The sequence below is a fragment of the Cucurbita moschata genome, unplaced genomic scaffold, assembly GCF_002738365.1.
Source record: "Cucurbita moschata cultivar Rifu unplaced genomic scaffold, Cmos_1.0 Cmo_Scf00050, whole genome shotgun sequence".
NCBI lineage: Eukaryota > Viridiplantae > Streptophyta > Magnoliopsida > Cucurbitales > Cucurbitaceae > Cucurbita > Cucurbita moschata.
In genome coordinates, this window is record NW_019268566.1 from 557,934 (window position 1) to 571,898 (window position 13,965).

The 13,965-nt window shown below is 34.3% G+C and overlaps 2 protein-coding genes across 3 annotated transcripts in view; both read left to right on the forward strand.

The window, feature by feature from the left end:
• The first annotated feature begins 13 nt into the window (after positions 1-13).
• Positions 14-6,553, forward strand: LOC111435834 (ADP-ribosylation factor 1-like). Of its 2 annotated transcripts, none has more exons than XM_023073407.1 (7): positions 14-185; positions 1,198-1,288; positions 2,920-3,035; positions 4,106-4,165; positions 4,248-4,313; positions 6,071-6,270; positions 6,336-6,553. In XM_023073407.1, the coding sequence occupies exons 1-6, from the start codon at positions 129-131 to the stop codon at positions 6,257-6,259; spliced, it is 579 nt and encodes a 192-aa protein (XP_022929175.1). In that variant the 5' UTR covers positions 14-128; the 3' UTR covers positions 6,260-6,270; positions 6,336-6,553. The 2 variants fall into 2 exon arrangements, with proteins under 2 accessions (XP_022929175.1, XP_022929174.1); XM_023073406.1 differs by having other exon boundaries at positions 6,355-6,553.
• Positions 6,554-8,028: 1,475 nt separating this feature from the next.
• LOC111435612 (serine/threonine-protein kinase TIO) overlaps positions 8,029-13,965 on the forward strand; it is a 13,982-nt gene continuing 8,045 nt past the window's right edge. The window contains exons 1-14 of the mRNA XM_023073031.1: positions 8,029-8,239; positions 8,773-8,863; positions 8,939-9,013; positions 9,300-9,392; positions 9,644-9,718; positions 9,849-9,941; positions 10,646-10,709; positions 11,068-11,152; positions 11,825-11,897; positions 11,985-12,053; positions 12,153-12,233; positions 12,512-12,608; positions 12,690-12,839; positions 13,454-13,592. Of these exons, the coding sequence (XP_022928799.1) occupies positions 8,774-8,863; positions 8,939-9,013; positions 9,300-9,392; positions 9,644-9,718; positions 9,849-9,941; positions 10,646-10,709; positions 11,068-11,152; positions 11,825-11,897; positions 11,985-12,053; positions 12,153-12,233; positions 12,512-12,608; positions 12,690-12,839; positions 13,454-13,592 (1,184 nt within the window). The 5' untranslated portion in view covers positions 8,029-8,239; position 8,773. The remainder of the gene's footprint in view (positions 8,240-8,772; positions 8,864-8,938; positions 9,014-9,299; positions 9,393-9,643; positions 9,719-9,848; positions 9,942-10,645; positions 10,710-11,067; positions 11,153-11,824; positions 11,898-11,984; positions 12,054-12,152; positions 12,234-12,511; positions 12,609-12,689; positions 12,840-13,453; positions 13,593-13,965) is intronic.

The following is a 13,965-nucleotide window of genomic DNA, read 5'->3' on the forward strand; positions in this document are numbered from 1 at the left end:
CCGTTTTTTTTTTTTTTTTTTTTGCTAATCTGTAAAGAAATCCAAACAAAACTTCAAACCATTTTCATGTACGTTGTTTCAGACTTAGACACAGAGATCGGGAGTTGAAAGCCAGAAATCGGAAGAAGATGGGTCAAACGTTTAGCAGACTCTTCGATACATTTTTCGGCAACTCTGAGATGCGGGTATTATACCGTTCTCTATTTTTGTTTTCGAAATTATTTTTCTAGAATTGGATTTGGTACGCTTGTGTAGCCTTTTGATCTTGTTGATCACTGCGAGTTGTTTGTTTCTTCCGTCATTTTCTGGTGTTGAATTTGTTTCTCGGTTGGCTTAGAATTGTAGGCCGATTTTTGCAGAAACTCTTTCGATTGATTTACTTTATATGTAGCGGTACTATAGCTAGTGGGATTGAGAGCTGAATGCTAGTGGGATTGAGAGCTGCATGAACTCTTGGTGAAATGGTTTGGTTTTATCTGGCGAATACTAGTTCTGGGTAATTGAAACTTTATTCTGATTGTGGGATTCTCTGTTCTTATCATAGCCAGTGCATTAATATGTCTCGGTTATGTTTGATGTGTAATATGAGATGGAAATTCATCCAGTACGTCCAAAAACTCGTCGAGTTGGTCCCTGAATTGGAAATACTTAACAATTTGACTTTGCCAACAAGTTAGCCTCATGGACTCATGATTGATTACACAGACCTTATATTATAGGGAAAATGGTCCATTTGTGACCTGATTTTAGTAGTTGATGTTAGTTTGTTGTTCTCGACAAACCATGATTGATTTATAGGCATGAAGTCTAGCTTTGCCATTCGATCTGAGGAACAGATATTGTAAATTATATTTTCTAGAAAAAGTTGGGGATCATTTGGTAGTTTGCTTTCCATATTAGTTTTTATGATTTATTCACAGGAATGCAATCTGTGTTCGAAAATCGTGGTTCACTTCTTGAGAACGTTTTGTGGGAAAGAAGATCAATTTGTGACTTCTTATCTGGTGGAAGGGTTTCTTGTATTTTCTCAATTAACTATCCATTAAAGAGGTCTAGGGATTTTGCTTCATTCACTTTATATAGCTAGAGCGGACTCATGGAATGTATTTCCATATGCCTCATAGATTCTCTATTATTGTTTATCTGCTTGGTTACAAATCCTCACATATTTTATTCCTTTTTCTTGAGGTGGTTTAGGTTGTCATGCTTGGCTTGGATGCGGCTGGCAAGACAACTATATTGTACAAGCTGCACATTGGGGAAGTCTTATCGACGGTTCCCACAATTGGTAGGTTCTTCACAATTAAACAAAAAGTCTCAATCTAGGGATTTTCGTAACTTCTTGATTAAGTGTAAGTATCTATGTTTTTTGTGGTATGACAACTTCTGTGCTAGCTAATATATTTCTGCCCTAAATCAAGGATTCCAGTGTAATGCTTTTGAGACAATGCCAGATGACAACGTGGGGGATGGATTGCAAAATTCATACATTTGAGACAATGCCAGACAATGCCCTAAATCAAGAATTTAGCGAAATTGTCTTTGGAGAAAAATTCTTCTTTCTATTGTAATGTGTGGGGGATTTATTGAAAAGCTTAAATGGAAACAAGGGCTTGGGTTTTCCGTCAATGAGATCTCAAAAAATTCTTTAAGTACGGTTGAAAAGTTGCAGTCTTCTTATTCTCAATGGGTTAAGAAAGATAAAAACAGTGGTGAAGTGAGCTATAATGGTTGTTTCTAGGTTGTTTGCTCACAACAATTGGAAGGAGATTAAAGATGTTTTGGAAGACCACTTTTAAGAACCTTGTTTGAATTAATCATTTCATGGCAGACTTCACTAATTTTTAAGGGTGGAAACTCATTCAAGGCTTTTGATTTTGATGGTAAATGGAGACTCTATGGTGTTTTAAAATTGCTTATTGAAACATGGTCTCGTGAAAAGCACAATCATTTGAATTTTATTGAAGGTTATAGTGGATGGATCTCCATCAAGAACTTGCCTCTAACCTATTGGGATCATAGCATATTTGAAGCTATCAACCATTACTTTGGTGGTTTGAGAGTATTTCTTCCTAGGCTCTTAATATTTTAGATTGCACTGAGGCTCGTATAGAAATCCAGAGGAAGTTGGTGGATGTGTTTATTAGATACTACCTTAGGTGCTTCAAATATCATTAATGGAGCTCTCTCAAGACTTTTCCATTTCTTTGGATTCCATCGTTTACATCGAGTCATAGAAATTGGGAGCTGAAGTCTCTGAGACAGGGATGGATGTTTTTCCACCTTATGAGATTCATGAGTCCCCCATTGAGGTATCCATTAAAACTCTGGAGTTCTCAAAACCCTTATCTGTTAAAAATTGTTACATTGCTACAATATACTTGGAGAAGTGAGTCTTCCATTTCTTCTCAGTCGCCAATCGAGGACAAAGCTGTGGATCTGATTTAGTTGGCTAAAAGTAGAGGTTGCAGAGAGGTGGTTCAGAAATTCTTTCGCTGTGGAGGAAGCCATTGAGAAAGGACAGAGGAGAGGGGTAAGGGAAAGGGAGTGCGGGGCTGAAGAGAGAACAAACAAGCTATAATTGCGTCCTCACTAATTGATAATTGTACTTTCTTTATATTTATCAAATAAACTTAATACTTCCGAAGTAATACTCATAAGACCTTATATCCCTTAGATGGTACATGGCCATCTGGTTTCTTGTGTGGGTTTTTCTTGCATTTCTTGTGCGGGTTTTTCTTGCATTTCTTGTGCGGGTTTTTCTTGCATTTCTTGTGCTAATAATTGTTTCAGTTCTTTGCGCCATTACTAGTAGTAAAGTCTTTTATGGCATTCATAGACGTTTGGTGCTTGCAATCATAACCTGGTGGTTTTATCCCGTTAATGTGGCATTAAATTTATTTTTCATTTTCCATGCAGGTTTCAATGTGGAGAAAGTCCAGTATAAAAATGTTGTGTTCACTGTTTGGGACGTTGGAGGACAAGAGAAACTGAGGCCATTATGGCGTCACTACTTTAATAACACAGATGGACTGGTAATGACTACTAGTGTTAGAATTTCTACCATTTACAAGTATTTGTGTCTAATTTTAATTGTCAAACATTTGTCCTTTATTGTCCTTGTTCTTTTTTCCATGTTCGTAACAGGTCTCTCTTCTATATAAGAAGACCTAAATTGCACATATTAAAATATCAATATATTTTTATTCTCTCAAAATTAGGATGGCATCAAGAGTAAAGAGGTTATGTGTCTAAACTCTATAATGTTGTTTCCTCCACCAACTTAAAAAAATTTCAAACCCACAAATAGGGATGTTAAAATATTGATACAAGTTTAAGTTTACCGCAACTCCTCAACTTAAGCTTTTGGATTCAGTGATAATTTAACATAGAGCAGTAAACCTAGATCCTTAAAAAACCCTAGTTGCCACTTGTACTATCTATCTTCAGAGCCTTAGTCGCAATGTCTAAGTGATGCACCCTACTTCTAGATCTTCGTGGTTGTTGGTGCCATGTTCGCCATTCAAGTATGGTTGTCGCTTAAACCTTCCTCAGTTGTGTACCAGTATGCTGCCAACGTGGCTTCTCCTTGATCCATTTTTGATCAGACATTTGCACCATTCAATTCATTTTTGATTGTCGTTGTTCACGCTTTTCAATTTGTTTTTTTGTTGCTGATTCCTCCACCCTAAGCTGATTTGTGCCTTCTAGTTGATTCACACGCTGATGTCAACTACAAGGATTGGTTCATGTCATGGTGCCCACACATCCGTGGATTAGGTCTCCCCCTGTACAAAAAGTTATAAATTGCACATATTAATATATGAATATATTTTTATCCTCCCAAAACTAAGAACTAGTAAGGGATGTCAATGAATTTTGTAACTTGGATTTTTATTCTTCAGGTTTCTTTTTAACATTCAATTTGATTTTATAGTATAAAGTATCATTCTGGAGTTATTGTTTATTTATTGACCTCCTTTCTTGTTCATAGAAGCCTATTATTGGTCTTTTTCTTATAAATTATTGTAAGATGATCTTACATTCTCTCTTAATATTCATCTAACAGAAACAAGTCCTTATACTGATATTTTTACTCGTGCAGATTTATGTGGTTGACTCCTTGGACCGAGAGAGAATTGGGAAGGCAAAAACAGAATTTCAGGTTATGGCTCAAGTTGCATTGTGCATTTAAGTATGGCGTTATGGGCAACCCTTTGTTTGCTGATATGTAATTTTTCTTTCAGGCCATCATTAACGATCCATTTATGCTGAACAGTGTCATATTGGTCTTTGCGAATAAGCAGGATATGGTATGTATATCTCATCTTCTTCTGGTACATACTGTATAAATAATTAATGTTTTATATCCATAATTTGGTTATATATTATGGGTTGGGAAGACAAAAGATAAACTCTTCAACCTGCTTCATTTCACAAACCTGCACTGATACGTGAAGTACATGATGCATATGTGATAAAGGTCTGAGCTAGTTGTAATATTAGTATTACTCCTCTCTTTGAGATACACATGCCATGTCATAAGAACAAAGGTTAGTTTCTAACAAGCCGAAGTTGCGAAAAGGACCTGTAACTGCCGTGAATTGTGAATAAGAATATTGAATACTGAGTATTTGATATTTATTTGGACAATTGGTTCTGTTTCTGAATAACGGATATTTTTATATTTTGTTTCCAATATATTTTTAGTTGTTATCTTAAAAATCAGGTCCTTACATTTGGTCAAAGAAAAAGAACAGAAATGTTTTCCTACTTGAAGAGGACGAAGAATCGGTGTAGAAAGTAATCTACCTTGATTATGCGGTTTAGAGGTCGCTTCTAGCCCCTCAAGTTTGTCTGATCCCTCTTGTGTCGTCCCAATCTCAAAACATATTACGTAGTGAATGGTAGGGGTCGGAATACAAGTATAGACAGCTAGATAGCGGGAATATCAAGTATGGAGTCCTGGCTTAGTTAAAGCCTGCTCTTGAAGCCATAAGACACCAGCCTTGTCCATGCAAAGTATGGTGAATAAAGAAAGGTGAAGTCGATATTGTGCCATGATCAATTGTAAACTTTTATAAAGATCAGATGGCCTATGAATTCAAATGGTCTCTTGCCACACCATATTAGGTCGCAGTTACCCCATAACAATATCAAGTCCAAGCCTTATATAGGGCACAACACCTATTAGTTTCTTTGGTTTGACATTAAAATCGAGCTTTTGTCCGTTTCTAGACGAAAGAGTGCATTGTGTCTTCAGCTGTGCTTGTCAAGCACTTCATATATAAAGCATTGAAGGTGAAGTTGAACACTGGTGATTTATAGGCGCCTTACCTTTTCTTGAGAAATATTTAGCACCAATTCAACTTTAATCCTGCTGCTTTGTACCCAACAAAACATTATATGCATGAGAGTCCTAAGGGATAAACCTTTTGACCATATAAAAGAGTTACTTGATGAAGATCGCATAGGATCAAGTCTACACTTCGTTGAGTATTAGCTCTAGTTCCACCGAAGAAAGATGGAAGTTGTTGCCGCCTGATTATAATTGAGAAACCCACAAATTCATGATTAAATCCCCCAGCAAAGATACAAGGGTCAAAAGTGGAAAACACCTACCCAATTCATCAATTAATTAAGATAGAATGTCAGCACCAATAGCACCAATAACCACATGGTCCTGAGGGTTCGACCCCTGTTCCCACCTACGTATATGGAATATTTTAAGAAGTGAACATCTTTCTTAGTCGCAGGGTCCGGGGAAAGAATAGAAAAAGGTGATTTCACTATATTTCTGACCAGGAACGAGTCCTATCCCAAGAATACTTTTTAGTGGGATGATAGTTCTGAAAAGAGTAGGGGTCTAAATCAAACCCCACATTCAAACCACACTTTTTCCCATTCGCAAGAACTTATTTCTTGCAACAGGCTTTTCTTTGTCTTGTTCATACATCTCTTCTTTCGTTCAAGTTCAATTTCACACGCAATAGTAAGTAATAGTATCTATAACGATTTCGATATCTCTTAGGTCATTCTAACGCAATTTTGAATGATTTTGTTCGTCCAGAAAGGAGCAATGACGCCAATGGAAGTATGTCAAGGACTGGGTCTATTCGATCTCAAACACAGAAAATGGCACATACAAGGAACGTGTGCTCTCAGAGGAGATGGACTTTACGAGGGTTTAGACTGGTTAGCTGGAACTCTCAAGGAGATGAGAGCTGCTGGATATTCTTCAGTAGGGACATCATTTTAAAGATATAAAAGGTTTCATTCAATTTTCCCTCGATCTTCCTCTTTGCTGGCCTCTTCAGCCATTAAAAAGCATTTAGACTCGCTTGTGCTGTGCAGGTCCAGGTTGGCTGGTCGAAGCCGCTGACTCCTACAATTTGCAGATTTCAAATTGTAATCATAGTGTCTTGTTTCCCTTATCAAACTTGAAATTATCAGGTGCCTACTCTTTGGCCTTGACCTTTGAATGTTAACTGACTAGAATGTAATCTATCTATCTATCTATATATATATATATATATATATCTTCTTTAGAAGCTTTTGCACATAATTTCCTCTCTCCTTCCATCTCTCTTTACGTTAGTATATTTATTTTGAAATGCTGAAAAATGTCGGATCCTTTATGAGGAACGGTGTTTTTTTGGACCCTTTTTCGAATTCTCGAGTAACCCATGTGAGAACCTTTTTTAAGTTTATCGACTACAGGAGTAGGGGATCAAACAACTGTAATTTAAAATGATAATTGATGTCTTGTTCACTTAACTATGCTCGAATTGAAGAGAGAACTTCTAATACTATCATGGTATTGTTGTAAGTAAGCACATATAAATGTCCCTTGTTGACTAAATATAATTTGTCGTCGATAAATGTTATAATTAGAATATGTTGTTTAAAATCATATAAATGTCCCTTGTTGACTAAATATAATTTGTCGTCGATAAATGTTATAATTAGAATATGTTGTTTAAAATTTTAAAGTCCATCTTTTTTTTAGGCTATTAGGGGCATCAAAACACGAGCCAAACTATACGATTACAATAATTTTATGTTTTATTTGGACAATTTTGATACAATTTTTAGTTCCAAAAATGTTTAAAAAACAACTCATCAATTTTACAGAGGAACAACCTTGGAACTAACATTTTGTAAAAAAATTCTCTTGAGCTAAATTATACAAATTACTCATAGACTTTTTACATTTTTTTAATAATATTCTTTAAATTTTAAAAGTTTTAATACATGTAACTCTAAAAAGAAAATACTTTTGTCGTTAATATATAGACGAAAATCATTTGTATCATGTTCTAATAATATTTATTAATTTTTTAAAATTTCATTAATATTTTAACTAAAAAAAAATGTTAAGAATGTCATTTTCTTTAGTATATGGTGAAAATAGTTTCACCCCTTTCCTTATCTATGCTTTAATCTATAATTTAACACTTTTCTCATTTTTCATCTTTTCACCCATCTTCCACTCATTAACGTATATTTAAATAGTTTCCGTCATCGAAAATGCATTTTTTAACCTTTTTTTTCCTTAAAAGATTAACTATATTTACGTAACTTTGAAAGTTTACTTTCAAAAAGTAGGGTTGAAATGAGGTATAAATGATTTTTATCTATTATTATATAATTTTAAATTTTTTTAAAAGGATGTTAATGTAATTTTTTAAATTTTTGTGAAAATTATCTTATTTTCTGCTAAAAATATAATTTTAATTTCCATATAGATATATATATATTTTAAAATTTAAATGTACCTATTAAACTATACTTATTATTTAATTAATTTCTATAAAAATTAACTTTGAAAGTACATAGGTTAAAAGAAAATAAAACCAGAATTACAAAAACTAAAATAATATTTATTTATTTTGTACTATTTTCCCAAACCTACCCGTTTACGGGAGATAGCCGGTTCAAAACCGGAAAATTGGTTAAGCCCGAGAAGCCATTTTCGAACCGTTATAATACCCAAATCCGAACGTTGCGGTTCAATTTTCAAATACATATGCGGGGGAAAGAGAAAATCCCCAATCTCATCTCTCTCTCTCTCTCTCTCTCTCTCTCTCTCTGGCTGTGGTGCCTTTGCTGTATGTGTAATCCCAGTTCAAGTTTAGGTTTAGATCTCTGATACAGTTTCTTTGAGCTGATTTTCGATCGGACAAGAAGAAGTCAGGAACGATTTTCTGTAATCGTCAGGCTCCGCCGATTTTAGCAGGTAGTTCCTTACTCGTCTTTCGTCGTCTTTTTTAATTTCTTGACCCATTTGTTTGGTTACTTGAATTTTAAGACTGATTTCTCCTAGATCCCCTCCAGCGGTTTCAATCGGTAGCTTAGTTACTCGTCAGTAGTATTTTCACTCTCTGTTTGGTTCCAGCCCACTTACACTTGATCCATATGGACTCATCGGGACCCTGTTTTGCGTCCCATGATTTCATGATTCATAATTTGATGTTAATGGTTTTCTACTTGTACTACATTGTTTTTGGATTATGTTTTTTTGTTCGGCACTGATTGCATTTCTGATGAAAAAGATTTACAACATTTTGTGTCCTAATCTTGTCCTTGTTGCAAAATGAACCAGTCGTATAGTTGCCATATTGATTAGTGTTATGCTAGAAAATGAAAGTGATCTGATGGAAGTACTATTTTCTATCCATTCTATTTTGTTTATTGTTGTTGCTGCAATGGTATGTTTTATACTTCTTCCATTCAGAGCAATGATATATTTTTAATCTTTTCCATTCACAGAATGGGTGTTGAAAATTACCATGTAATTGAGCTTGTTGGGGAGGGCTCCTTCGGAAAAGTGTATAAGGGAAGGCGGAAGAACACAGGCCAGGTGAATTGCGAACTTATATGGTTTTTGCTTTACTCGTTAAAATTATTAATTTAAGTTGTTTACGGCTCTTCTCAGACCGTTGCAATGAAGTTTATTATGAAGCATGGAAAAAGCGAGAAAGACATTCACAATTTAAGACAGGAGATTGAGGTACCCGACTAGTTTACTTGGCATTCCTGGCATGTGTACGGTCTGTAATCGTGTATAACGTTTCTTTGTAGAGCATTATATTGATGGCATCTTTTGTATCTCTGTGTTCCCAATTGTTGTATAGAAATTTATTTAAGGTGCTAGACATACATATTTTCTTCTTTATTTATAATATTTCCTGTTTCTAAGCAATCACGTATGATAAGTGAAGAATGGTCATTATTTATTGAGATTAATCATTCTTTTCCTGCGTAAAGTTAAGGTATTTGGTGTCATAACGTTGCAGATACTAAGAAAGCTGAAGCATGAAAATATCATCGAAATGCTCGACTCGTTTGAAAGCCCGCAAGAGTTTTGTGTTGTCACAGAATTTGCACAAGTAATTCTTCTTCTTATTTCTTGATATTGATTAAACACATGTATGTTCAAAGCATACATTTTTGCCAATTAATTGTAGGTTGCAAAACATTCACATTCTGCATGGAGTGATGATATGTACAAATGCATACATACATACATACATACATATATGTTAAGGAACATATATATATAATATTGTTTCACGTATGTACCAAAACCTAGCTTATGTGCAACATTAGTTTCACGTATGTGACAATTTCTGATTGGTAGGGTGAACTTTTTGAGATCCTTGAGGATGATAAATGCCTTCCCGAAGAACAAGTTCAAGCAATTGCAAAGCAGTTGGTAATCCATGAATTTATCTCTTTTCCTGGTCAATGATTATCTTAATATCGGGTCACTGAGACTTTATAGAATCATTCAATTGTATGAATTTTGAAATTTCTCTTAACCTGATTAGAACAATTACTTTCAGGTAAGAGCATTGCACTACTTACACTCCAATCGTATCATCCATCGTGATATGAAGCCCCAAAACATTCTTATTGGAGCTGGATCTGTTGTTAAGGTTTGCCCTCACCTTATGCTTATTGACCATGTCTCTGTTACTAGCAGAACTTCTCAAGTATTCTCTAAATGAATAGTAGTAACTTCTTTAAGTGTCCTATTGTATCAAATTTTTCTGGGTAGTATGAAGCAGATGCATTCTAAATTATCATGAAATGACATGTCAATACACATAAATTATGCGTCACCAAATTTATAAAAGAACTAAAAACCGAAATGTTAGATCTAACATCAACTTAAAACATCAAGCTGAAAATTAAATCTAATAACAAAGTTAGAAACTTAAGAAACTCAAAATTGAAATGTAGTTAGGAGAAACCTCAAATCTCAACACTCCTTAGTTTTTCTTTGTCACACCTAGCTTGTGGTGCATGTACAAACGGTCATATGACAGAGCTTTTGTGAGAATGTTGATGAATAAAAATGAGCTTGATTTTGTTTTTTTCCCTGATTGTTAAGCAGCTTGCTTTTGATTCTCGTCAATTCAGTGCATCGTTACGTGAGTTTATTAAAATTACTTTTTTTTCTTATAACAACCTTTTCGTCATGCATTGATGAAATAATGTGATTTAATGTATTAGTGTAATACCAATTTATTGCATCCAAATTTTCTTTATATGCTATTATTTCTAGTACAACTTTTTAATAATTTTAGGCATTTTCATACTGATATCCCGTACTCTTTTTATGATTTATTTACCCCAGCTTTGTGATTTTGGGTTTGCTCGAGCAATGTCGACAAATACTGTTGTTTTGCGATCAATAAAAGGTAAGTTGTTCCAATTGTTCTCTCTGTATGATTGATCAGGAATAGAAAAGGAAAATTTGCATCTGGTTGTCAAATATCGACATCCCTCCTTTTTTCGCATTAAAGGGAAACTTCTATTGCATGCTCTACCTGATTACTAGTGAATGGTTACTTGTCGTTAGTTTTCTTGTAAATATAAAATGATCTTGAGCAATGATGTATTGGACATTCATCTGCTTTATGAAAATGTAAAGTTTCTTTGATAACTATATGAGGCATTTCATCTTGGTTTCCAGTTTTAAATTATTATAAAGTCATTTGAACAGTACAACCACACTCCCTGTTTGTTTATTAATATTGTTTTATTAATTTTATTCAGGCACGCCTTTGTACATGGCTCCAGAATTGGTCCGTGAACAACCTTATAATCACACTGCAGACCTGTGGTCATTGGGAGTGATATTGTACGTGGATTATTGTTGTCTTTGATTTTATTTCTGTTCATTATCTTCTACTTAGAAATTATGTACTTTTTATTCTTATGTTGCATCTGATTTTCTTAATTGTTAGTTGAATAATCTCTTTGTTCTCTACGATTTTATGTTTTTGTTCAATTTTCATCCATATGCTATTATTCCATAGAATTGTCAATCGAGCTATATTAGATGTTGCAACGTTTTAATAGATTCTCTACTTTTCATGATTCGTATGTCATAAGAGATTACTTGTGGTGAACAAGGGTAAGTTACATATATACTTGCGTTTTATTGATGAAGTCCTCATTCACTGTTGCATGTGTGTATGTTGAGCAAAATCCTTGTGTTCTTTTATAAGTTTTATTTTTATGTCACAATGAGTAAATGAAGCTCAAGGTATATCAAAGACTGTAATTTATTAAAAAGCCATAAATAGTGGAGAAAATAGTCATTGTTTTCTAGTAATTCCTGTACTTAAGAGGTACATTGGTCCACAACTTCATAGAATTACTCAATTTCAAGTTACGGCGCTGATTTTGTTGATGCTTATGCACTGTTTATGGAAGTAGCGATCTAATGCCCAACCATAGGATTATTGTGAACGTGATAGTTTACAGTTATTCTCCCTAGTAAACTGAAAATGAAAACTGGCTGAAACAGGTATGAGTTGTTTGTTGGCCAACCTCCATTTTACACTAACTCAGTGTACGCTTTGATTCGGCACATCGTAAAGGTATTTTATGTCATGACTTAATATTTATCCATGTTTCATTTTGCTAAAATTTCGAAGTGCTAGCTAATTTTACATTAAAAAAACCAGGATCCAGTTAAATATCCTGACAATATGAGTTCAAGTTTCAAGAGCTTTTTGAAGGGATTGCTCAACAAGGTTATTCTGAAGTTGCAGTACCTGATTCCATTTACCAGTTTTTCAATTATGTGTGCTGACTTCAAATTTTTAATTGATTTTTGCTCAAATTGGGAATAGGTACCTCAAAATCGACTCACATGGCCTGCTCTTCTGGAACATCCTTTTGTTAAAGAAACTTCAGATGAGCTGGAAATGAAGGTAATGGATTTCACGTTGGTTACAACAATTTTGTTATAAATATGATCTGGGAAGCAGTGTATCGTTTCAGATTTGCGTCAAAATTTTGGCGAGATACAAGATCTTTAGAGTGTATTCTCCATTTGCTTCAAAATTGTGCCAGCTAACATTGCACCAACTAGCATTTTACCATCACACAGTAGTCCTTGTCATTACGATAAAGCTTGTCTATGTGTAAATATTTGATGATGCTTAAATGTGAAATCATGGAAGCTATAACATCCTAAAACTGTTTCCAGGAGTTGCATGCTACATCTGTTGCAACCAGGGGGTGCAATCCAACTTGGAGGGGAGAAGGACATGGTAGTCTTGCTTCAAACGTTTCCAGTCCTGGAGGTAGTGTTCACCTCTGTACTTGTTAGATATAACATTTATCATTTACCACTGAAATTTGACCATCATTTTACAATACTGAAGGTAAAGTTGATGTTCCAGCTGGTCTCCAGGACAAGACTGTAAATCCTAACGCCAATGCGCAGCTTAACAGTCCAAATTCGATGACGGGGAATAATTCCCATCCCGAGGAGTTCCCAGGGTTTGTAAGTTCCAATGACGTTAAACATTCAGGTATGAAGCTTCTTGGTTTGGCGAATGTTCATTTAATTCTCTTACCGACGTTTTTTCCGGCAACTATGAAGGCAATCTACACGTTAATCCTTTTGTGTTCCAATTCTCAAAGGTCTCTTATATCAAAATATCTCTGTCTTGTATTATTTGAAACACTACACTTACCGGCCCTTATGTCCTTAAAATCATTTCTTGCGGCTGTTGTTGCTTCTTGGTTTGTTTACTTATAAGCTGATTTGTACTCTTAACATCCTACTAATGCTTGCATAAGTAGTTCTTCTTGGGCAATGAGAAAGTATCTTAGTTCTTTGCCGAGATAATTCTCAAGCTTCTGTTTGCCGTCGATTTATATTTGTCTTTGTCTCATGTTCTCTTTATCTTGTTTTTTTCATTTGTATTTTTTCAGGTTGTTTACATCGTGTTATTTATTTATTTAGTATTATTATTATTATTATTATTTTATTTTTATATTGTATATATATATATATAAAACCTGGCTTATAATATGTTTCTTGCTTACTATGCATATGTAAGTACGTTTCCGTTCTTTGAATCAAAGCAAACCAATGTTGTTTAAGTGGATTTGTCTCTATAGATTTACTATTTTTATTCAGGTTGTCAGATATTGGACAAATTGGAAGATAACTCGCGCAGTGTGAAAGGTGCACAAGTTATTAGTCAAGATACTGAAGCATTAACCCACATTTTGAAACAATTACGAAGATGGTCCGAATTATCCCAGAACTCTTGCAGGTTCATAGACTTAAATTCTCCATCATTTTACTTCAAAATTTTCATTTGTGAGTTCGTTATTAAACATTGGCCTTTTGTGTATGATCTCAAATTGGGTCAATTAATGGGATATACTTCCTTATATATTCTCTCGCCCAATACTAAATAGCTTTTCTTAAATTAAGATCCTATTTGTTGATTAAAGTGGCCTGCTTTGCTTGGTTTCACTGCAATGAGAGTGAAAAATTTCATCTTGAGGCACAATTTCCAATTTTTTCTATCCAACTTATTCTCCTCGTTCAGAGTATTTTAAATAGCAAATTTAGAGTTTTTTTTTTTTTTTTTTTTTTTTTTTTTTTTTTTTTTTTTTTTTTTTTTTTTTTTTTTTTTTTTT

Coding starts and splice junctions, on each gene's coding strand:
- LOC111435834 (XM_023073407.1), top strand. CDS start 129: ATGGGTCAAACGTTTAGCAGACTCTTCGATACATTTTTCGGCAACTCT. Junction 186..1,197: donor TCGGCAACTCTGAGATGCGG/GTATTATACCGT, acceptor GAGGTGGTTTAG/GTTGTCATGCTTGGCTTGGA. Junction 4,314..6,070: donor TTGCGAATAAGCAGGATATG/GTATGTATATCT, acceptor TTGTTCGTCCAG/AAAGGAGCAATGACGCCAAT.